Source organism: Taeniopygia guttata, chromosome 6 (assembly GCF_048771995.1).
Source record: "Taeniopygia guttata chromosome 6, bTaeGut7.mat, whole genome shotgun sequence".
NCBI lineage: Eukaryota > Metazoa > Chordata > Aves > Passeriformes > Estrildidae > Taeniopygia > Taeniopygia guttata.
The window spans coordinates 10,771,921-10,797,836 of NC_133031.1; the positions used below are offsets into that span (position 1 = coordinate 10,771,921).

Sequence of the window (25,916 nt, forward strand, 5' to 3'; positions counted from 1 at the left end):
CGCAGGGCGGTGCTGGAACGTGACCGAGCTCACTGGGACACAGCTTCTGCCTCTGCCGGAGCAAAGGGTTCAGTGGGAGCAGGAACCCCCGGGGCACCATCCCACCTGCAAAGGAACTTACTAGAAAGAGGCACTCTGCCCATTCATACACTGCTTTTGCAACAAGTCATGAGGAATGCCTGGTCCATTTACAGAGTATTTATCTAGTACTGATAGTGTCCAGCATGCATCAAAAACATATGATGATGTCTCCTAAATACCTCAATATCATGGGGTTTGGCCCCAAATACTTTTGATTCCATTTGATGTCAATCAGTTTTGGTCTGTGTAGGAAATCCTTGATACAAAGGGTTAGAAATTAAATCGGGTATAGGGTATTTAATGAGTGTCATGAGGGCAACATTGCAGCAGTTGTGTGAACTATTCGAGTGGCAGCAAAAAAAACTAGGCAAATAAAAAGACCTAAGCAAAACAACAACAACAACAACAAAACCAAAACAAAATCCCCCACCAAAAAAAAAATCACAACAAAACAAAAACCCCACAAAAACAAAGCAAAAAACCCCAAGCAACCAAAAAAACTCAAAAAGTGCTGATTTGACTCGAATCCTTTAAAAAATCTATGCTAGAGCCCAGCCAGGAAGGGATAAAATAATTGTGTGGTAATCACTAGAGTTGACTCTGCTGCAGAAAGGATTCTGCACACTGTTCCTGTGGTTAGCTCTTCATTTAAAATTGATGTGAGAATGTTCTAGGAAATTCAATAAATATGAGAAGGATGAAAGTAAATCTTTAAAGCTAGGAAGAAAGTGTCACTGACACAGATATTGTTGCCTTGCTTTACTCAGAAAAAAAAAAAATGTCTAAATGGTAGAAAGCAGTATTTTTTTCTCTGTAGCAGCTAAGCAAACAATTCCTGTGCCTTTCCCAGTCTGGGCTCAAATGGCACATGCTGTGGTTGGAAATGCTAACCTGAAGGACAGCTGCACACCACAGGTGAGCTTATTATATAGCTTCATTTGTATGCATACAGAAGTACACTGGTTTTGAGAAATTTAACTGAGACCTTTTTTCCATTGCCAACATAATTTTTCGTCAAAGAGAATGAACAAGATCTCTGACAACCTGTTTAGTGGGCAACCAGGGGATGAAGGATGGGAGAGGGTTAAAGGAGATTTTCTTTAGATTCCTGAGACCTATGAGTCAGTATGTCCATGAGCAAAGGTTACATAAACTAATAGATTAGAACAAGAATTAGTTGCATAAACACTATTACTGCATTTCAATCTGTCACAGAGTCAAGCCTGCAGATTATTGCAGGCAGAGCTAGCCTGGGGCTTACACTCCATCTTGCTGGACTGCCTCTGCCACTGGATACATTTGAAATAGCATTGTTGTCTGGCTGTAGGGCTCCTCTGAAATCTAGGGCTTAGTGCAGCAAGCCTTATTTAATATACAGTGGTGCTGCTCTCAGGTCCTGTCTAATTTGAGATGTCACTCTGGTATATTGGCTGTACAATAATTTTGTCTTATTTAACCAAGGATCATTGTGCCTCTTATGTGACTGGTTCACTATAGGCAGCCCCAGGGACTAGATCCAGACCCTCTTCAAATTTCCCCCCAACTTTCCTGAAGCCTCTGACACTCTTCCTTCCATGATACTCTCTCCCCAGAATATCCTGGATGAAGTCAGGGAGACCAGTATAAGCAGCTCCTGCTGCATGGGGAAGAAATGAGGATGGATATGTTACCCAGGCCTGTTGTCCAGGGAAAGGGAGTCTGGATTAGGAATATTGAGTGGACTGGAGCTCATTCACAGGCCGTGAGACATTATGATGCCTGTGGTCTGAGTTGTTTGGGAATGTTGCAGGTCACATGGGAAAGCAAAGCCTTGCTTGGAGCTGCAGAGCTGTGTTTTTTTCAAAGTGCATGAGGGCAAATTATTCTCCCAGGCTGCAGAACTTTCCTCTTGTGTAGTGTTTTCTTTTGCACTTTCCCCAGCTTCTTGCTGATTCCAATTCATTATTTTACATGTGAGAACTGAGGCATCAGAGTTCAAGTTTTTATTTGGATGCGTAACTCCCATTAAGTAAAGCAAACTCTCTCTACAGCAAGCTTTTTTCATAGCCTTCAGCCCTGGGCACCAGTGAACATCTAGAACAGACTCTGTTGTTCAAAGACCAGGTAATTTTTTTGTTAATGACACCATTTGCAAAAGTAAACCAAGGAGGCTTAGTATCTACATTAATGTAGTTTTGTAAAAAAAGTCAGATTCAAACTCGCAGGAGTGTCCTACAAGGTGGGCAAGTCACATAAGGACAGAATTAGTGCTGACTTCTCACAGTGTGGTGTTCTGCAGTGGGGTTTTTTTCTGGAAGCAGGCCCGGGGAGCCCTACCTGATTATGTGGTCCTGGCTTGCCTACTTTTCAGTTGGGAGTACAGAACAGATGGAAGACTAGCAATCAAATGCAGGGCGAAGCTGAACATGTGATTAAATTATCAAAAGGCCAAAGCCCTTATGCATGAAAGGCAGCTTAAAGCTACCCCAAAACTGGCTTGAAGGGTTGATTTTTTTGGAAATTATATATTGCATTTTGCTAATGGATATTAAAGAAGTGGAGGGAAAACATTCCAGTGGTTGTGCATGGGAGGAAATGATATCTGGGAGAAGTAGAGCAGAGTCTTCATGTGACAGTCCCCTGATTTAAGAGGAGATGTAAGGTTTTGTGCAATTTCATCTTTGGCTTATTGCAAAACATGCTTTAAAAAGGGAGCTTGTTTTCATTCTCCATAAGCTACTGTTCTATTCGATAACCAAACTAAAAATAGTGCTTTGTAGAGATTTGCTACGTCTTTGAAGTACATGAGATGGTTTGTACCAGTGGGCTGCCTCACTAACTGCCAAGGTAAAATAAAGGCAAAAGAACTGGTCTGCTTTGTTGAGAAAGCTGCTCTTGTATCCAAGATGAAAAAGAAAGGAGATGACAGAGCTCAAAACCACTAATTTTCACAGGTCTAAATATTCTGACAGCTTTCAAAAATATTAATTCTGCAAAGAAGAGAAGTGCATCTATGTTGCTCCTTGAAAAAAGTCATGTCAGTAGTGTTACAGCATTATTCCCAATGAAGATAAATGTAGGTGACTTGGCAGATTTAATGGAGACTTCATGAGATAAACCCACACAAATCATCTTCCTTTCCACAGAAAAATAAAATTGCAGAATAGAGGCTTATTCAGAGACCATGCCTGCTATAACTGGGATGTCTAACCAGCAGTTGTCTTCTCCCAGGCACAAGAAGCAGAACTTGTCATGATGCTTGCTGGATAGAAACACTCTATATAGTGTTTATATTTATATCCAAAACTCTATATAGAGTGTTTATAGACAAATTAGGTTGACAGGCATGTTAGATATGTGGCACATAGCCTAATGGAATGATATTTGTGGTGATTAATTGGGATGTACTGGAAAGTTTGAAGTTAATGTGATATCACTTACCTGACAGAATTGCTTTCTTTATGGAACTCTGTTAGAAATAATCCTGCTGTTTATGTCAAATAGAAGGTGATGGTAAATTTCATGTTTTTAAGCAATCTCAGGTGCATTTCAGTTGCCTTGAGTGTGTGTGTGAACACTTGCTATGCCAGCTCCTACACCTGACTGACTGGATTTATTTTGAGTGTGTCAGTAGAAGCAAAACCTGAAAACTGGCACTACATACAGAATGCCAATTCCAATAAGGGAAAAGGAGTATCTGGAGTGGAGAGCTTCTGACTGGTTATAGGCATAGAAAAAGTTAAATTTGCCTATGGTGCATTAGTTATTATCTTGAAGGCTCTCTCAGACTGTGCTAAGGGGCTGTTATTCTTCAGAAACACTAAAAAATGCTTTACAATGGAGAAATCCAAACCCTGCTCCAAATTGGCTGTGGCAGATGACATTCAGGCAAATGAGCAGTGTTACCCACAAGACAGCATATTGTTCCTGGAGGGCTGCCTTATTGTGGAAGACTAGAACATATCCCAGAAATGCATTAAGATAAAATCTGCCTGGTGAAAGGTGCAGTTTCACTGGCTTAAGTGGCTTTGAATCAACAGACAACAAATATCAGCCTTCCAGGGTTTCCATGCAGAGCCTCCAGACAGAGATGTAAACAAATTTCAGACAGTGTTTGTAGGCACTCAAACCTGCCCCACAAAGAGCAGCAGAGCTTGGCAGGTTCAGGAGGAGTTCAGAAGGCATGGTCTGGGTGGGTTCAGGTCACCCACCTGGCAGGGAAAAGTTGTTCTAAATGACAGCAGACCAGGCAGTGCAAGAAAATACTGTGGGGTTATAAATGGGAAGGGGTGAGAGAAAGACTTCAGTACCTGGTTTTTGGAGGCACCAAGCAAACAGGATGGTTTTCCTATCCCATTTCCTCTTCTGAAGAGGAGTAGATGGCCAAAGTAGCCAGTGGATTTTAGGTTAGATAAAGGGATTTTGGGTTAGGACTGGACTTCTTCTCTCTTGAATGTAGAAGCCCTGGTTGCCTGGATGGAGACTGACCAAAGCCGGCCTGCAGGTCCAAAGCTCTGCCTGGGTGGTGCCCTTCTTCAGCGACAAGCAGAGCTGACTGCCACTCCTCACACCAGGTGACTCAAAGTCAGGGAGCTGGTGGCTTGCTTTCACATGACCCTCAAGCACCCAAACCAGTAAACAGTAATTTTGAAAACTTTCGTTCATGACTGGGCATAGGACTTTAATTTCATGAAATTATACACATTCTCACGTGTCTAAGCCCTTTCCTTTCTCAGGAAAGCATGCTAGTTAGGCTGAGCCACAGTGGCAGAACTGTTCTGAAATCATTCTCTTGAAAAAAACCGCTCTCCTCCTCAAAATAATGTCTTCAGCATTGTCTGGATTTGGCCTAATGGATCTGTAGGCTACTGATTACTCAGCTTCCTTTAACTACCAACTTTCTTAAAAAAGATACAAGAATAAATTCCCCAGATCTGAATTTGAGGCAATTTTACACCTTTTCTCATCAAGTGTAAAATGAGACAGCTGTATGCCAATTGCATTATGGATGCCCAGATTTGTGACCTGTTGATGTAAAAGTCGGTCACCAGTATCTTCCAGTAAGCATATTTGATGCTTTCAATGAAAATAGTCAGCCTTGCTGGACATAGAATATCTGGGACAAGAAAGCCCTGCAACTTCATTCTGCAAAGGGTTTAGGGGAAAAGCTAAATGTGCAGTATTGTCCTCTCATCTTATCTTTTATATGTTCTTGGGATGTCATTTGGGCAACCTGGGAGTCATTTGGAAGATGCATTGCAGTGGAAGGGTTGTATGGAGTTGTTCCATGGCTGGCCATGGGCACTGGGACAATGTTGGGGTAGCTACAGGTGTCAGGGCTGTGTCTCACCATGTCAGCCAAAGGTCTTTGGCTGGAATAGAAAAGGGAGATGTAGAGCTGCCCTCTCCCTGCAGCACCACTGCAGTCCTGTACCATGGGATGGGAAGAGTCACCAGGGCATGATCCTGGGCCAGCAGGAATGCTGATAAGCATGTGCTGGAAGGAACAGGTTCAATGAACTTCTGTTTCCAGCCTGGCAGGAAGGATGTCAAGGTCAGCACAAAGAGCTGACTGCAAGTGCCTACTCTGGTCACTGCCAGCCAGAAAGCTGCTGCTGACCCGTGAATGGCTCTTAAGCCCCGCAGTGCTTCCTGACCTGCAGCCCGAGGGTGTGATTGCTCCCTTTGCTGTGGGGGTGTGCATCTTGGGAACAAAGGCTGGAAGCACACAGGAAATCACAGGAAATTTGCAGCCCATTCTGAAGACTCAGGGAGCAACTGTACATTCCTAAAAGCATTTGGGAGGGGTGTTGATCCCCCTCTCTCAGCTGAGCTAGGCCTGATAGGAGGGTATTGGTGAAGACTTAAGAAGGAACTGAGAACTGCTGTAAGTGATTTACAAGAATTATTAACTGCTTCCTGAACAGAAAGAGGACTTGAAAGGGTTCTTTTCTGATATTTTGGCATCCTTCTCCTTGCTCCATTAGAGATCCAACCACCCTCCCTTGTGTGAAGTTCTAAATGGAGGGTATAGGCCCGAAAAGAATAAAAGCAGATCGCAATGTGGAAACTTGGAGTGATCCTTGGGAAAGGACTGAGTGCAGCCCCACATAAAGGTGAGCAAAAGAGGAGATTCTCTACAAAAATGGGCCACTGTGGATGGGGACAAGACTTCTCTGGTCACATCTGTCCTTGATGTTCCCTGATGCACCACAGGTCACACCTGGCAGCTTGGAGGAGCCGTGTGCCTGTCTCCTCAAGGCAGGATGGTCCTGTTGGGTGAGGATGGGGTGGGGATTGCCAACAGCAGCAGCCTCAGGACCCTGCCCGTGCCTGGCTGAGCCCCTGTGCCAGGCTGAGGGCAGGACACAGCGCTGCCTGTGCCTGCAGGGAGGGCAGCCTGGGACACCCCAGGGCTGCAGCACCGGGGGCTGGGGATGGCCACGCTCTGTGGGCATCTGTGAGCCCAGAAATTCCTGTGTACCTGTGCCAGGTGAGGGACAGGGGATGGCACAAGTGGGAGCCTCGTGGGAGGGCAGCCTCAGCTGCGAGCACCCCAATATGTGTGTTGATATGAACTCCTTGGAAGTCACTTTGGTTCAACTAAGATGTGGGCACTAAGTGGAAACAGGTTCTGGAAAATGGCTTGCAATAGAAAATGGTTTCTAAATTGTTTAGCACAATCTAGGTAATTATCTGCAGCATACTGCTTTTTCCATTTCTCACTGCTCAGCACAGTCTCACTCTTTGCAGTCCATGGATATATCCTTGTTCCCAGCCTGTGCCCACAGGATGGATGCATTCTGGGCCTGGGGTTTGATTTGTTTTCTTTCTGATTGTTCCACATTACCAGAAGCAATGGGTGTTTCCTACTGGTGATTTCACCTTTATGTGGGGGTTGATATTGAACACATACCAGGATACCTTGGCCCAGGAGTCAATTTTTTTGTGTACCTTTTATAATTTTCCTTTAACCCTTACAATTTTATTCCTCCCCCTCTGCTCCTCCTCTTCCTGCCCCTGTGTGCCTCCCCTCCCTGTGCTTCCCTGGCGGCATTGCCAGCTCTGCACAGGCCCAGTTTCTCTAATCAGATGAAGCTGCAGGATTATCTCTCTCCCTCCCTCCCTCCTAGGCTCCATTTTATTTCCTCTCCAGCCAAGGGGGATGCCAGGAAGGCAGAGGGAACCCCATCTCCCAATCTCCTGCCTTTGACGCTCTAACAATCCCATCTCCCTCCCCTTATCATATGCTCACCTTAGTGTCAACAGCATCAGGCGGATCAAGGAGAGGAAATCTGACCTCCTTGGGCTTTTGTTCTCTTCAGATTTCTGAGCATCTGTTTTTAAATACCCTCCAAGTAACTTGTGCAGGGAAGCTGGATGTGCAGTCTCTGAGTGGGGGGAAGGTAAGGACCACGGCAGTTCTCTGGCTCCTGTAAGGACACCGAGTCCTCTCCGCTTTGCCAGGAGGGGAACAAAGCAGATGAGGGAAGGGAAGGGAGAGGAGCTGCACAGAGACAGATCCAGGCTTCTGTAAGTGCCGTGTTGGCAGCAGGGGGTTGGTAGCTGGACTGAAAATCCCAGGAAATGGTAGCTTTCTCTTTTTCTGAAATGATGGGAACTATGACTCTGAGCTTTAATTGAATTTAATGTAGAAGGTGGGGTTTTTTTTTGTGCTGATGTCTTTCACTTACATGTGTATGTGTTTGTCTTTTAGTAAATATTTCCAGAGTATACATGTCACTGTTTCTTTGGGGGAAGAAAAACCCCATAAGCTTGTTCATCTTATTCCTCTGCACATCTGTGAGTTTCTGAAGGTGATTTTTGATTATCTCTTGTGTGTATGTTAGTGTTTGAATACTAAAGAGAAATGTGTAAATTTTATTGCTTTAAATGTATGCCTTTTAGTACTAATATGCCAGAGAATCATTTACCTTACTGTTTTCCACCATGTGTACCACTTGTTTTTTAAATTCCTAGGAATATCCAACACTAGAAAAATCTGAGGAATATTTCAGTGCTTTCTGCATATCAGCTTTGTTTTGCACTTTACCTTCCTAGATAAATGGTCAATTGCTATTTAAAATGGCAAATAACATTTTTCTCTTAAGCAAAAAAAAAAAAAAAGGTTTTCCCAAAGTCACAAATTTGATTTGGTTTGGCTTTTTATTGTCACTAGATTAATATTTTATAGCAGAATCCTTAGAAGTAGAAGACTATTTTCTGTATCTGTTGTGATTAAAAGCAAGAGTCTGTGCTGATGCACTCCTGGATTTTAGGGGAAGAGGGAAAAGGGAGGGGGAGCAAACAGTTATTTCCATTTAGAGAACTCTAAGCATGAAAGGTGATGGGAAAGGGAAGATAAATACATTTTGCAAGATATTTATCTCAGACATAAGTGAGATGGACATCATATAGATCAAAATCTACCTGTCCTCCATTGACTCATGCTTCTAAGTAATAATTCCATACAAAATACAAAACTATCAGTGGTTTTCTTGCACCAAGACATTGATGAAAGCTTGCAGATGGTTGTTTGCATGTTTTAGTGTATGTCTGAATGTTTGCAGGACATCAGCTGTAGTAAGATCTGAGTTCAGAGACCTCTGCATGGAGTCTCTGTGTAAAACAATTAGGTTTTGAGAAGTTTTCATTCAGGAGGGTGGATTAGATGAGGGCTTTGTGTTTTCATGCCATGTCTTGGTTACTCCATAAACACTTCTCCACTTATTGGGTTTTGTTGACTTTTATTGTTCAGACAGTCTATCTTAACTGTATTTCAGGGAAGGCTGGAATTGCAATTCAGTTTATCTGACAGTTATTTAGGGCTGCATAAACAAGAGCAGTAAACTCTATATGGCCTTGTAGTGTCAGAGTTGGTTTATAATATGAAATGTGATAAATTTCCCTCAGATAACCATGTCAAGTTCACATTTTTCTTTCCATAGTGAACTATGCATATTCAAACTGCACTTGAAAAATAAAAATGTATGAGGGAGGGTAAAACGGGAAAATTGTAATTGATGATCGTTAGACTTCTGAAGTTTGATTTTCTTTCTTTCTTTCTGTTAGGGCAATGACAAAGGGTAAATTTGAGGTAGCATTTAACCACTGCAGATGAGCAGAGGTATTTGCTTGTACCAGTGAGATACTGTTACACCTGACTGCAGGCAGGTTATTTCTGAGCAGAACTGCAACAAAATCCTGTTTCTTCTCCAGTGGACTCTTCTGGAGCTTAGAGAAACTAAATTGCTCATTCCTTTGCCCTGGGGTTAATGTTTTTAGATGAGGATGGGAGTGTACATCATATTGCAAGCTGTTACACATTTTGCAGGAGAATGCAGCCTAGGAATGATGCTTTCCAAGGCTAGGGACTTGAAAGAGACCTGTTAATGGTATTTTTTATGCAAGTATTTTCTCCAATGAATCAGAAAAGAAATCTTATTTTTGTTATTATACCAATATTTTTGTTGCTTCAAGTATCTTTGGCAGGTGTGTCTGATATTTCATTGCTTCTAGTCTCAAGCCCTTTTGGCCCAAGAGCAACAGTACAGCAGGAATCATAGGCTGCAAGTCATATTGCAGTTTACTTTCCTTGTCAGCCTTGAACTCTTTTTTTTTTTTTTTTTTTCTTAAATCATTTTCCATGGCCATGAGCCACACTATAGGGACTGCAGGCACTGGGCTTTTAGTAAATTCTTGCAGCTTTGTTGTACAGAAATAAGAGGTTTTTAACTGGTGTAAACAGTAAAGCTGTTTAAACAGCTAAACAATATCTCTCTGGGATATTAAGATCCTGGAAGATGTGAATTAAACAAATTTTGAATAGCCTTTTTTCTTTTTTTTTCTTTTCCAGGGCGGGTTGGGGGCAGTGTTTCAGTTGTGAGAGAGAGATCTTTTCTGTAAAAGCAAAATGAGGAGAATGAAAAAAATTGTGGAGTACAGTGGTCAGGAATATCTGCATGAGGGATACAATGAGAAGGCAGTGAACTGAAAGATACTGCTGAGCTTTTCTGAGGTTAAGATAATTGGATGCAATATTTCCTTTGGATGCCTCATAACAACTGAATTAAGATATAGCTGTGCAGCTCACAGTCCATCTGTATGTTAAGAACTCTCCTTTAGAAGTATTCCCCAATTGCTTAGGAGATTGTTTGGAAGAAGATGGCCTCTTTCATTTAGAAAAGCTTTTAAAGTTCTTCTGAGTAAAGTTCCACTCTGAGAAATTATCCTCAGCAACAAGAACCACAAAAACATATCACTTTGGGGCTGCTTGGGTAGGTGCGCTCAGAGCATGGGAATTGGGTCAGGCCAACTAAATGAAGTTGACATCAGCCAGATCTTTCTTAGTTTGGTGTGTGAGCATTAAGCATGTGAGTTATAGCCAAGCATTGTGCTGCACCAAAAAAAGCTTCATAAGAAAGATCACCTTTAAACTGGCCTGTCCCTGTGTGGGGAAGTTCTTACAAAATGATGGCTTGACTTGTGCACAGTGTGGATTTAATACAAAGTAGAGAAAGGAGCAGGAGCCTTTCTCCATCTGCAGAATATTTGCTAATTAAGCTTTAGCAAGGGCACACCTGAGTGTGCAAATGAAGGTTAATGGGATTGAGCAGGTGTAAGACCTTCATTTGACTTGCAGAGCTTTAGTCAACAGTGCAGAAGACTGACAGAAACCAGTTCATCTGAGCTGAAATGAAAGCTCCAACTACTTTCCAGCTCAAGCTAAGCAAACCTGACATGGAAATTGGAGAGATGATGAATGCACAAAGCCACCCTACCTCTCATAAACTGATTTTTTTTTTTTTTTTTTTTTTTTTTTTTAAGAATTCTAAAATTTCTGCTTTCTGCAGAGAATCTGCTGGGAAAGTTCAGTGTTTGTGACTGAGCAGGGTACATCAGTACTTCTCAAAACATCAAGGGAAAACATATATCTTAGCAGTTTTATAGCAGTTATAGCAGTTTTATTTGGTTCTCAATGGCCTCCAAACTGTGAAATGGGTGGAGTGATTTTGTTGATTTAGTAACAACAGAGGTGCTAATGGATTGGAAAGAAACTTTTGGAGTCACTGTCTCTTTCATGTAGAATATGGGGGATCACCTTTGTGCTTCCTTTCCAAAGTCATTCCTGTCTCAGTAAAAGGTACTAAGGTTTCAGTAAAACATACAGGTTCCACTAATCAATTAAAAGTGGTTCAGTATTGCAAAATGGCCACACATTTCAGCTTCTCAGGTTGAGAAGGTACATGACTTCTGTTGGCACTGATGGATAAAAGCACATATTTATGAAAATAATAATTTAAAAAGTCATTTTTGAAGGGACCTCACAAATTAATCTATTCCAGTGATGAATATTTGAATATTCCTGCTCAAAGCAGGGATAACTATGAGGTCAGACCAGATTTCTTAGGGTGCTGTCTGCGAGAGTCTTGAATATGGTCAAACCAATGTTTGAAAAGCAAAGAATCCCTGTAGCAGAGCCTTTATTCCTTATAATCAGTATTTTGTTGCTCATTAACAGCAGATGCATGAAGAGTTATTCTCAGGCATCTGAGAATACGTTAATATTGAAAAGTTGAAAAGTTATATCCCATGTCACACAGGTGGGATCTTCCTCTACCTGAATGATGACAGGAACTGAATTGTCTTGTGCTTCTTGAGTTGTTTCAAATTTAAACCCCAAAACTTTGTGATTCTGACATTATTACATGTTAATAAGGAAGTGGAGACTTCTGCAGTTTGGTTTATGATTGAGATTAACCAAGAGGAGGGCAAATTTATTTGTTTACACAGAGTAAGGTGTAAACATGAGTTGTAGGGGAGCTCCTTCACAAACTTGGATTTGACAAAGTATTTGCAAACTTTATTCTGCTGCTTTGGATTGTTACTTTCCTCTGTCTTGGTTTTTTTCTCCTTATGGTCTCTGGTGCCAAGCCTTGGGAGGCAGGAGCTCTCCTCTAGCCAAGCTCTAATGCTTTTCTTCTCAGTCTTGAAAGAGTAGGGAAGTGCTCCCTTCCATGCCTTTCACCCCTTATCTGAAAACTATAGATAATAGTTCCCCACACAGGTCTGATTTGACCACAGATGAATTGAGACAGTTGCTTTTCTAAGAGACAGAAATTGCACTTTGACATAATGTTTTTTATGACAAAACACCGAGTTTGAAGTTAAAACTTCTCTTCCCATATTCCTTGTTTAAAGAGTTTCGAAGGTACCTCATACTACAATGGCAAATTTTAATGCTATGAAACAGAATTAGCGAGTCCTCTTTTTAGTTCTTTTAAGTACTCAGCCCCTTGGATAGAGGTTGCCAGCTCTTTTCCAGCTTAAGGATATATAAAAGACAGCTTGCAGTGTGAACTGGAGGCTTAAATTAGTCACAGAATCTCTTTTTCATGAGAAATTCACCATAGTAAATAAAAGCCTACAAGTGCATGTGGCACTGCAAGACAAAGTGGTCTGCAGTTGTGACAACTCTGCTTAGAATGTTTAATGAAGCTGCTTATAATAATTAATCATTGCTACTTACTATACCATGCATATACAATGTACATGTTGTCAGCATGCATATTGTATAGAGAGATATACATACAACACCTAATTTGAGAAAATCTGCTGAGTTTGAGTATTTGAAATCCTTGAGATTACTTATACAATGCTGGAAAATTGCAGGGGGTACTTTAAACATATGCTTCTGGAGCACAGATAGTGTCTGAACTTTACTGGTAAGGTGAGTTTTCTGCAAGTGCAACAAGAACTTCCTGTAGAGATGCTCTATTTATTTCTTCCAATCCAAATATTACGAAAGAAGGGCCAGAATACATTATCTTCAGCATCTTATATTTAATATCTTTTATTCTAGGATTTGAGAGTGCTCTGCAATCATGAATTAAGCCTTTAAATACCTACATCAGGGGCTTCTGCATTTAATCTGTGAGTCACAGATGAGTAAAACTGAGTCACAAAGGGAATTAATTGCTCAAGGTCATACACTGTGTCAGTGAGCACAGACAGAATTAGAAAGCAATAGTTTCCTCTTTCTAATTACTGAGCAATTGTTTTTTAAGCTCTGGAAGTCAGTTTTCTGTCATTCCACAATGTCAAAATCAGTCTTTGCTCTGCCACCACTGAGAGAAGTTTCTAGAGGCAGATGGATTGTGTTTTTGAATTATTTTCTCCAAGGTTTTCCATACAGTTCATAAATGCTGTTATTTAAAGAATTGAAGAGGATTTTGTGGCCCTTGTAGAGTGTTCAGTCACAGGGGGAAACAAGAGAACAATAAAGAAAGATAAATTTCTACGTTTTTCTGGGTAAGTTGTCAAGTTTTTCTAGGTAAGAAAGAGATTCAACTATCACATGTTGAAGAATAATGAGCTATCTTTAATTGTTTTGGTGAGGCATCCTTCAATTTAATTGTCTAAATCTATTATCTTTATCCTAATGGAGATGTTTGGAGACCTTCAGATTGCTATTACTGTTTGATGCTGCTGTAGGAATTGCCATCCTTCAATTAAGGGTGAGATTTGAACTTGAAAAGCTGCTGTACTTGCGGCTATTCAGTATTTTTAAGGCAGATTTGAGCTTCCTTTGTCTGCCACTTCAGCTGGTTGTAAAGCTTTTATCTCTGTTGGCACAACACTGAGGCAAGGGAGTGAGTTTTCTGGGGAGGCTGGGCACGTTAGGCACAGCTCTGCACTTTTCTGCCTCCTTGCAGCCACTGGCACAGAGCACACACACGGGCTGGCACCCTGTGACACAGGCTGGGACACAGCTTCAGCTGTCACAGGTGTGTCCACCTGGCAGGGAGGGATGTCCCACTGCCCTCACACTCAGAAGTGCAGTGCCATTAAAGCTGGGATCTCCGTAGGGCAGGGGGGATAACTGAGTTTGTACCTTCCCTCTAATTGTCATTGTTTAGCTTTCAAGCAAACAACAAAAATTATTATTAGAATATTTTTTACTAAAACACATGAATTTGCAAGTAGATATTCTAATCACTTTGCCAGTTTGGGTGGAGTTTGTTGGATGTGCAAACTGCTGGCCTCCAGTGCAGGTTGCACTGAAATCCAGCTGTACTCTGAGATTGGAAGGAGGCTGTAAGTGAGCTTCTGGGTTTCTGTATGATTTTTAAGTTCATGCTGCTGCTCAGGAAGCTGTGATACACACAGTTGGCAGGCTTGGGCCTCTGACAGGCAGAGGCTTACTGAGCAAAGCTATGACCATGTGTTTTTGCAGAGTTCCAGCTCAGTGGGGTTGCTTTGAAGCTGGTCTGCTCAGGGCTGAAGAGTGGGTACAAAAGTGGAGCTCTGAAGAGCATGAGTTGTTCAACACTAGACTAATTCTGTCTCCTCCAGGTTGGAACATGTGAAGGAATAGAATCTGATCCCCTGCTATGAAGAGGAAAAGCTCACTAGTGTCTGTCTCTGAAATAAATCCAAATGTGGATAGGCCACTGCATAATTTCTACATTAAAGATTAATTTCTGAAGAAACTATCAAATATTTTTCTCACAGGACTTCTGCAATACCAGTGGATATCAGTAGCCATCAATTCTTAGCAGCATAATCCTGGCATCTGAATTAACAGTTTCATTTTGCTTAATTCTGTTCTGCTTAATTCAGAAAGACAATGATATTAATATATCACTTATTTAGGCATGCACTATTCACTGTAAGTATGATTCTAGGTCAATGTTGCCTGCTGTCATTATATTTGATTTTTTTTAAAGCTCCAGCTGGTGAAAACAGCTGATTACATGACCATGTCATCATATTTAATTTGTAATTAAAGTTTTAACTCTTCTCACTGAAGAGATGTGCTTTAAAGAACTGAGCTGTCAAACAGTAAAAGTGAGCATCAAATATGACTGTACAGTATCTCATATTTTAGCTCTGCTGGGTATGCTGTAGGGCAGTTTGTATGCTGAGGCAGATCTCCACGTAGAGATATAGTGGGGGAAATGTTTTGCTCATAAATTTCTGCTAAAAAAATATGATTTTTGAAGTTGTTTCTGGGAGAGATGATTGAATAAAAGAGGTGGCAAAGAAGATACCATATGTTGCAGTAGTAAATCATGTGGTGGTGTCAGGACAATGTCCCAACACATGTATCCCTTGAGACAGAGTACATCTCTCTCTGGTTTCCCAATAATATATTTACAGCCGTGTGAATTGTCCTTCCTGGAAATTCAGCTGAAGGTGTCACTGAAATTGTCTCCTTTGGTTTATCCCTATCAGGCTTCTCTCTCACTTTCATTTTAGCCTTTTTCATTTTTAGAATTCAGAGTGTTCAGCTCTGCTCAGTCTGTAGGCTGTCCCTGGTCCCTAAAAGTGAATGCTGACCTTCCTGCATGGGTCTTCTAAGCTGCTGGGATAACTGTGGGCACTGTGGCCAGTGGCCTTGTCATTCCACACTGAGGTGAATGCATAGGCAAATGTTGGAATCTATTCATGTTCTGATCTTGTAACTCATTTGTTACCTCCTGCTGAGGCCAGGGCACCTGTGGCACCCTCAGTATTTGGGGGAAGAGGTCTCTGCTGTGGCCCTCAGGAAGGAGAGAGCCAAGGCTCATTAACACTCGGGGTAAAGGGGACTCTTCACTCTGAGTCTTGTCACCAGTCACTTCAGACACCTGCCCAATGTGCTCAGCACAGGATGGGCAAGAAACAGAAATCTTTTCAGGAAAAGATTTCTGTTTCTTGCCCATCACTGGCAGCCACAGTGGTGATTAGCAGAAACTAATGAAGCTGTGACCAGTGGCCTTGTAAGGGCATCAGCCACAAGGCCTCTGCTTTGGCAGTGCTGAGCACTGAGGGTCACAGCTCTCCTGCTCTCATGTTTTCCAGCCTCCCAAGTGTACTCCCTCTCCCTCTCCTGAATTATGGTCCCAGTGACATGACCCCACTGTTCCCAGTGCTTCTTGCAGTGCAGAACTGGAAAACAACCCCATTCATTTGCATACAAAGTGTGCACTTGTCTGTTGTATTTGTCTGTTGGTATCTCTAGATGCCCAAGCTAGTCTGTCCTGTAGATCTGGCTGATACTTGGAAATTCTTAGGATGATAGAAAACATTTACAAAAGGGCATTAGCAAAGATTAAACTGAACAAGGCATGGTTTGTTTATAATGCTATTCCAAAATGGAAAGCCTACAGAAAGATGATGATTAAATGTTAAGTGATTGGGGTCTCAACCTGAGTCTTTATTAATCTATCTGACAGAATTTAGAGAAATTATTTTTTGTATTGACAGAATTTAGAGACAAGTGACACCTTTTCCCCTACTTTTATTCCTCTCACTTATACCTCACCAAAATAAAATAACAATTAAAAACAGCAGCAACAAAACTCCTAATCCCAGACACTGGAATCTCTAAGCTTTTTACCATGGATAATCCTGTTTTGCCAATGCCTCTTGAGTGGTTTGACTCCCCCCCAATGTAAATGTAAGTGATTACTGTTAATGAACTATTTCCTTCAGTAGTAGTAGTAGTTAGGGAGAGGCCATCAGATCTCATAATGCTATCATGCCAATCTTTGTCTAAAGCAAAACAGATCTTTCTTCTCTTGTGCAAGTAGTTTTCCATGTGGGCAAGCAAGGACAATTTTTAGACATAAGCACACTCTTATTTTTTTTTATTTTGATGGTATAAGTTTCTTTAAAATTAGTACAGCTCTAAAAAAATGAATGTCATATTAGATGGTCCTCCTTATGTTATTTTGCTACATTAGGCATGTATCTTAAAAGTTTAGTCATGGATTGCAGTGAGGAAGCCACATTGCTTATAAAATACCAGGCCTGCAGAGAGCCCAGTGTGAATATACTGAATTGCTGCTGGTACCTGAGGGAGCTTGGCTGTTTGGGCAGAAATGCAGGTTCCTGTATGTGCTGTCTTGTGCCCCAGTCAGGGGTCAGCAGTGTTTATGGCTAAGTGACTGCTGCCCCTTAGGATCTAATGAAAGTTCCATAATTTTAGCTGTAAACTGCTCTTAACTTTCAAATTTATAACCATGGTGTTTGTAATAAGATTAAATAAAGTTAAGAACCTCTATCTAACAGCCTTCTATTCAAGTATATTCCTTAAATTATTTAAAATGACACTATTCTTCTTGTATAAAATATAATTGTGTTTGGTTTTGAGTTTGGTGTTGTTGCAGAAATTCTGTGTTTGCTTTGTGGAGCAGATTATTGCACAGCAGGGCCAGAATGATGCAAATGAAGGAGAAAATTCAGGACAAAGACCTTGCAACCCCCTAACACTTCTCAGAAGTTGTCTTCTCTGAAAGGGCTAGTGCTGCCACGGAGGGTCCTGGTCAGCATCCAAAAATGTTGGTATGGATCAGATTGCTTAGCTTTTCCAAATTCCACATTTGCATGTTAGTGTTCTCATCCCTGTAACTGGCTTTAATTTTATAACTTATTTTGCAGTCAGATGCTGATTTTGAAAGCATAAAATTATGAAAAAAAAATTTTATTGTATGATCAGCCAAGTGAAGATGGGTGAAACAGCCGCAGTCATTATTACAAATTGTCTTGACTTGTGGGTTGACCACTGGAGTTATATAAAGAAACAATAAGTGTGGAAAATTTAGAGAAGTGTCTGGCATTGCATGCATATTTCTAGTAAATAGAAACATTTCTCTGACTCTTCCCAAATTCTGTGGCTAACTTGTGTTGTTCAACATGTCAGATGATTCTCACTGCCTCACTGTCTGTTAACTTGCTATAGTAACAAAGTACTAAATGAGAGTTCTTAAAAAACAGGGAAAAGGACTTTTTATGTGGGCAGATAGGACAAAGGGGAACAGTTTCAAACTAAAAGATGAGAGTGTTGTCAAAATTTCAATTAAAGTACATGTGTGGAATTGAAAAATACCGAAGGATTTTAGAATCATGGTTAATTTACAGTGAATGTCTTTCAATTGATATCATACATTATATTTAATATTTTGAGACTAAATTTACTGGTGCATTAAATAGGTCAAAACTTTAATCATAAGTCATAGCAAAATACACATTTGTTGCTTTAAAGTAGTTCAGTGGAATTAGTGAAAGCAGCCTAGATCCCCTCATAAGCTATCTGAAGCTAAGCCAAAAATAGTGGATGTTAATTCCATTTCTATCCTAATCCTTTCTCTGCTTGTCTAACAATTTTCTATATATTCATAGTAGAGTAACTGCCTCAAAAATTCATACTTTCTTATTTGTGTATTCAGGTGTGAATTTCATGTGTGAATTTCCTTTCAAATAAAAATCTTTCAGACAGACTCAGAACTTAAAATATATACTTTTGACTAAAATTCCTTTCCTATAAATTATATTTTTGCATTTTAAAAATGAAAGTTAAACCAAGCAGTCTGCTCTGCCCAGCACGCACAGAGGAAGTTTGTTTGGGTGCCTGTGTACCCACAAAATCAGTATGTTTCTATCAATGTTTCATGTGGGCAACCCATTCCTGATTAGCTGATTCACAAAATGCAAAGGTGTTGTATGGCTGTGACATTGAAGAGGTTCCATATTTTGAAGTTGGATTTTTAAAAAGTTTGGCACCTCGTTCTCCATACATGACCCAGCCCCTCACCAGCAGAGGTGTCAGAAGGACCATCCAGAGCTTTCTGCTTCCCAGCCTTTCCCAGAAGCCATGGGCTGGACCCGGGGCTTGGTGGGAGGTCTGGCACCTCGGGAGGTGTGTGGGCAGTGTTGGGCCTCTTCTCAGGGGATTTTTGTGCACCCTGAGCAATCAGTGCCAGCAGTGCATGTGTGAAATGCAGAGTTTGGGCAGGCCCAAGGCCATGGGAGAATTGTTACAATTATGGTAGTGTGGAACACTGATCTGTCTGAGCAACAGTGTTCAGATGCTGTTGGGAGTAGCTGGTTAGAATATTCTATATGTTCATGTGTAATATATGTCACATTGGCCCATGTTTGGTCATGGTTTCACCTGCAGTGGGGCAAAAATAAATTTTATCAGAGTTTTCTTTGGAGCTTTCCTTGCCAGCATCACCCTGGGTATTGCTTTCAGTGATGTCACTGTGTTTGGTCTGTTTCATCCATCTGAATGTGCTGTGCGTGAGGTGACAAATCAGTTTCAAATGCATCCCTTCTTTCAGTTGCAGAGGCTTCTGTAGTAATGTCCATTGCTACACAAAGAAAGCAAATAGAGCCTTGGTTTCTGTGTACACATATATACAGCGTGTTTGAATGCTGTAAACTTTGTAAGAGAGCACTTCAAACTTCCCACAGCCTTGTATAATTTGTAACAGGATATGTTTGAAGCTTCCTTTCACCCAAGCCTCAATATTTGTGTCTGAGGATTTCCATTAGTGAGTGTTGTTTCATGCAGGTGTGTGTGAGAGCCTTTGCAGGTGTTATCTTTTAAAGAGATTAAATGTAAGGTTTTCACCTTGGAGGCAGCTATTGCTCTGGTGTTTAATCCTCTTGACTCCTTTGAACCCTCTGTGGCAGACTATACTGATGTGCAGAAGTGACTGCAGGAGAGGTAACGTGTATGAAGGATGGGAATTCACCTTTTTTCTGCGTACAGTTCAAATTGGAGCAAACCCTATGCTAGAGGATATTGCTGCTGGTCGCAAGTCCCTGATACACAACCCACAATGAGAATTTTTGTAAGAATGTGATTACAAATATTATTATTTTTTAATGTTGTCATGCTCAATTTAATTTCATGATGGAAAACAGCCAACACAAGTGGATTTCAGGTGATGGGAAAATTGCAGCCTGTTAGCCTGCCAACATTAACAATGGAAATGGAATTAATTACAAGCACTGATAGCTGCCTGGATCAGCTGTAGAGCTCTTGGTTGGCAGAGGGAGCAAAGGGCATGTTCTTATCTGTTACACTGCTACGTGACTCTTGAAGCCTGTAAATATCACTTTAAAAGGATCACGTATGAGAGTGTTGAATGTGAGCCCTTGCAGCCTCTGTGTCCTTGATGGTAAGAGTGAACTTCCCTGTTACATTTGCAGAGTGCTTTTGTTTACCATGTGTATGTACCTTTCCTGTTCCACACATTTATTTTTATTTTATTGATATAATGCACAAGAAATTGTGCAGGTTTCTGTCAGAGACCTGCTAAGGAGGCAGAGTGCATAGAATATATCTGAGGGAAAGTTGTCTAAAATGAGAAAATCTGGCTTTCACTCTCTACATCTGCACAACAAAATATCTGGTAGTACTTGGCCTGGAAGCAATACACAAACACTCTGGATCTTTTTGTTCAACACAGTGAGTTCTTGTAGAAAAGACATATATGTATTTGTGTGGGTAGATACAGATATATATTGAGCACATTAAAATAACTTAGTTGTACAAATGTTGCAACACATGTGTGACACCAAGGCAATATTTGTAGTCAGTCAGTGGAAGATTTGATTCAATCAGCAAAAATGGATCTCTAAATCTGGTGAGATTCAAAATCTTCGATCACAACTCCCCTTAGATGTGAAACTGCTAACATAAATTTTGATAATGTATAGGGTACTGCAACAATTGGTAGAAACAAGGGTTTTCTAAAAATAGAAACTACAGAGTCCACTATAAAAAAGGACAGAAGAACTGCAAGACTTAGGCTAAAAATTTTCTTGTTTTATTTTTACCCTGCCTCTGGTGTTATGAGTGTGCACCTTCTACAGCCAGCATGAACTTGTGGATTTGCAGCCTGAGAGCCCAGAGCACACACCCTTAACAGAGGCAGTGCTGAGTTGCAGATTCACCTTACAGAGAGAGGGGAGTTTCACCTCCAGCCTTTCACTGGATCCCTCTTTGCAGCCACCTCCTGTGGTGCCAGAGGTGAGGACAAGCTGGAGTGCTGCCCAGCATTATTTGTTCTGAGAGCACTGGCAGTGATCCTACACTGGCTGGGTAGAGGTCATTTCCTTGGGTTTCATGTCATCTCTGTCACAAGGGGTCAAAACAACTTTGTGCATACCTGCTGTGCACTTGTGTGGGCTCGGGAAAAACTGTGGACTAAAACAGTGATCCTCTTGTAACATGAAATATCAAGAAGCTTGCTAGGAAAGGTATAGGGAAAAGAGAGAACTTGTTCAGTTGTTGCAGCTTCAAGGCTTAAAAGCTCCATCGGTGACTGGATAACTTCTGAAATTATAATGTCAAGAGACTAAAAACTAAACTCTTTTATTGTTTTGTTTTGATGATATGGTTAATATCATTGGCTTAATGACCACCATCATTATCTAGTTTGAAAATACTTCGGTCTTTGCTTAAGGTACATGACATCTCTGGATGTCCCAAAAATGGCTCTAGTGAGTTTGGGGAGATGATACTTGGTAATCTTGAGATAGTTATTGTTAAAATGTAGAAACCAAGGATGATTTTTATCTCTTGTGTTTTATGAATTGGAAAAAATCCCACCAGAATTTTAAAAAATCCTGCACCTAATTTAGGGAAAAGCTCTCTGGGGAAAGGGAAAATGGAAACTGACTGTTTCTAAACACTTAGACTAGAGTACTGCACTTTTTAGAAAGTACTTGTGAACTGTGAAAGAAGCCCAAGCAGAAGGTCAGTAGTGATTATAGTTTCCAGGACATTTATTTTCTACTTAAATTGTGTCTTTTCCACCATTTCTTGCAGATCTCTCTTTTTTGCCATGTCATCTGACAGCCACCAGCTCCACACCCATTGCTACCAGGACTCACTAAATTCTACTTGTCCCAGTCTCTTGAATGTCAACAGTCATCCCCTATCCAAGAGCTCCTCAAACCTGACCTGTATTGGGCACTCGAGGAGTTTCGAGGAAAGGCAAAACAAACAGGAGCTGAAGAAAAGCTATAGTAGCACCATCTGCCATGTCCTGGAAAACAGGAGTGATGCAAGGAGTGTGCAGAGTCCTGGATGGTCCTCCTCACAGCCTGGGATGATGGGACTTGGATCAGAGGTGCAAACCATAAATGACCAGTCAGCCAATGACCATTCAGAGGGAAGAACTAAGTATACAAACCATGTTCTTGTCACTGAACAGTCCTCAGTGTCCTGGGGAATAGGGGACACTAGGATGTGTGTAAAGAGCAGCACTACTGAAAATGTTTCTTCAGCTTGCTTTGTTCACCAGCAAGGCATGTGTAAAATGGAAGAATCAGGAACTGCCCTTCAGAGAAGCCACTCAGACCTAACCTGCAGCTGCAAACAGCAGATTCATGTCACTCACATAGAAACCAGTGCTACTCACTCCAGCCTAAGCCCTTCTGGCTGCAGTCATAGTCTGCCAGTGGCTAGGATGTCTGACCAAATGCAGAGATACGGATCAGAAACAAATCAAAATACATCTCACTATCAAAACCTTGTGACTCATCTTCCAGTCCTACCTAGAGACCAACAAGTACCCACAAACACCTTTGACAGTGGCAGTATTTCACGTAACACTACTGTTTACACAGATCCTGGCACATTTCACGCTGCTGTTCTGGGACCCCACATGCCTGGAAACAGTTTCCCAAACAGGACAACGTTCAGTCAAGCCCCTGGGATTATTCATGGGGGTCTGACTTATGGTAACATTCCAAACTCTGTGTACTCCCCCATGGCGATGACAGTTCACAACAACTCAGCAGGGCCCTGCAGTCTCAGGCAGGACGCCCTGAAGGCAGATGCCACCATCCCGGCCTATTGCCACTCCTTGCCCATCCCATCCATCCAGCTCGTGCCACGGTTGGTGTGCTCTGTCAGTGAGACAGGAAACGAGCAGGCAGCACCTGGCTACTTTCATTCCTTTTCTGCTTCAGACATTTTGACATATCCCAAGCTGGTGTCTTCAGTAAGTGAATCAGGCCTGGACGCCAAGAAAATCCTGAAGTGCTGTAACATTCCTGGAGAACAGCTGCAACCTGCTCCACAGGAGAGAGCCCCTCCAGAAGCCAAGGCTGCCCATGTTGCTCTGAGCAGCCAGCAAGGTGCAGACATGGTAGTGACAACTAAGGATATGTGGACTATGACCTCTATGAATGACATAACCAAAGGCCTAAAAGCAGCTCTGGAGCGCAGAGATGCCGAGGTACAAACTCTTCCAACCATGGAATGCAAATCAGTGGCAACAAGCCCAGCAGCTGCAGCAGAAGGTCACTCACACGTGTTCCCAGAGGTGAACCTGGAGCAAGGCTCGGAGGCCCCCAAATCTCCAGTTCGCGAAGTGAGATGGGATGATGAAGGAATGACATGGGAAGTGTATGGGGCATCTGTGGATCCGGAAGTCCTTGGGGTAGCCATTCAAAAACATCTCGAATTTCAAATAGAACAGTTCCAGACAGAGCCTGCTGAGAAAAGCAATAAGGAGCCACCCCCTGAAAAAACTGGGAAAAAAAGGCCTTTCAGAACAATGATGCATTCCCTGAGATATCCAAGCTGTTGTGCTCGCTCCAGTACTGCAGTGGAGTGAGCACAGCTGTAGGCTGTAGGATTGCTGTGCTGCTTTTAAATTGTACATAAATGCTGACTCTTAAGTGCTAACACAGTATATGTGGACAGCCCACATCAGGATGAGAGGGAAAACTTCAGTGAACATCAAATATACATTAAAGCAAGGAGAAGTCCATGGCTGGACCATATAACAGAGAGCATAAGAATATACTTAGATAATGCCATCCAAATGCTCTTGACTGTATTTAATGTAGCACTGATTCCTTCTATGTTAGTTTTAAACTGTATTGTAAGGAATGGAACTTCTTTTTTAATTATACATTTTTTAAAAATAATGATAACTTTTTTTCTGTATTTTAATAATTTAGGGTTAGAAAACAAAGTTTAAAAATTATGCTTTAATCAAAGTTCTTAGCTTTCAATCACACCCTTAAATTGTTTTGGAAGCTGTTTTGCTGTTAATTTAATAATCCTGAATATAAGCCCACTTTAACTGTAGAAAAAATAACAAACTAGTGTAATGTTCTATGACAAAGAATTGTAACTTTTTTCTACATAACTGTGAAGTAATTTTAGTGTTGCTGGTCTGAACTCTTCCCTTAGCAAGCTCATGTACAGTTGGAGGACACTCCATCAACTTTCCAATTAGTTTGTAGTTATGATGAATTACACTCTGAATATCAAGAACTTATGTTTACCAAGTGATTGACACAAATGTACAGTGTTACCAAAGATGACTGATGTAATGTGAATTGCTTACTGAATGCTTGTTTTAGAGACCTGAGATGGAAGCTGTTCAGATTAGTCTATGGCAACACCATACCCTACAACTCACAAGCAGTTTCGGTTTGTTTATATTAAAAGTAATTTCCAGTGAGTTCTTTTTATGTGCATCTATCCTGAGCAGTGGTTATTTGGCTATTGCATAAGCCACAGGGGACAGTTTGCACATAACCTTTGCCTGTCTTGTGTTCCCTCTCTGGTCTGACGTCAGGCGTCTGCTGAAAGTGAGACCTTGTGTCTTCCCCAAAGGACAGTCCTAAGATTATTCTGAGTGCCTTGGTCATTTGGGCAGCTTAAAGATTTATTTTCTTCTAGAAACAACTTCACAAACAAGTTTTCAGTGAGAAACCTGTTACAGTGTAATGCAGCCAACGTGCAGGGCCTGTTTGAAGTAAAAGTTTTGTCAAGGAAGCTGAGAATTCTATTTCTAGTGTCATATGTGCCTTTGGTGAATGGCTGAGATTCTTGGGGAAATGAGAGGTGCAATTTTTTTTTTTTTTTTTTTTTTTTTTTTTTTTTTGTGAGAGGGAAGAGAAACATTCATTTCTGTCTCAAAAGATAATTTGCAGTGTCTGAGAACTTACTGCTGTGCAATTATGGACTTCTCTTTAAATGTGTGTGGTTGTGCTTTATTGGTTTGGTTTGGTTTTTTTTCCAGAAAGTTAGCAGACTGACACCATAATGTTCACCTGACATTTGCATACCAAGAGGAACCCCTGGTGATTAGGAGAGCTTTAAACTTTCATCTATAAAATCCTTAAATGTAGGACCTCCTAGTTGGAATGACCTGTGATGCATTAATTTAATGATGTAGAGTAGTTCAAGATCAACTTTTCACTCCTGGACAAAGTGGGATTTAATAAGCTGGCTACTGTGAAATTCACTTTGCATTCAGGAGGGTTCATTCAGACCCTGGGACTTTGGCCTTAGAGAGGTCTGAGCTCATATACAAACCAAGTGTGAAGCCACTGGAATATAATGCCTTACGTGGGATGCCTCTATAGCTGTGAACATCTAAGTTCTGCTAATGATTCTGAATGTTAAAATTCCTTTTATTGAAGCTTTAATTGGAGTAAGGAAGTAATGAGTAACTAAATAAAATTACTCTGCTGTTATTTAGAGTTTAGTTAAGCAGTTTCTATACAGGCTTATTTTATGGTCCAGAATATTGAACATTAATTTTTTTCCCTTTCTTCAAACATTACACTTTGAGAATTTTAGGTACTACAATGGTCTAAAACCTTGTGCTGACTGTTAGGTTGTCCTCACATGTACCGGAGAATTAAAGATTTGAAGAGTCAAACTAAAGCTTTAAAATAGCAAGAGTACCTTCCAATACTTTATATCCATACTTTATCTGACATATGGAAAAACTGTATTCTCCTTCCCACCCCTGCCATTCCTAGCACCTCTCCAAAATAAAGCCCCCAGCTGCAGGAAGATGATATAAATAAGATCAGTATCAAACTGGTCAGAAAGAGAGATTTTGTAGAAGGGACTGGAATAATATAGCAAAATCCCTTGACCTCTTTGTCTGTTGTGCTATAACACCTGGAACAATTCTTGTATTTGATACAGTTCTGGTGTCAATTACTTATGGTTTATGCATTGGTATGACTATAGTCCTGAAAATGATTATCATTCCTGAACGAGAAAAATAAATTACAAGTAAAGGCAAAGGTTA

The 25,916-nt window shown here is 41.1% G+C and overlaps 1 protein-coding gene across 4 annotated transcripts in view; it reads left to right on the forward strand.

Annotated features, from left to right (window-relative positions):
• GPRIN2 (G protein regulated inducer of neurite outgrowth 2) overlaps nt 1-25,916 on the forward strand; it is a 34,626-nt gene extending 8,710 nt beyond the window's left edge. For 2 of the 4 annotated variants that reach the window (XM_032749090.3, XM_072931450.1), the window contains one exon: nt 21,671-25,916. In XM_032749090.3, the coding sequence (XP_032604981.3) occupies nt 21,687-23,468 (1,782 nt within the window). In that variant the 5' untranslated portion in view covers nt 21,671-21,686 and the 3' untranslated portion in view covers nt 23,469-25,916. Of the gene's footprint in view, nt 1-2,198; nt 7,467-13,619; nt 20,870-21,670 lie in introns of those variants that run through there. The other 2 variants (XM_030275855.4, XM_030275854.4) reach the window with 2 other exon arrangements.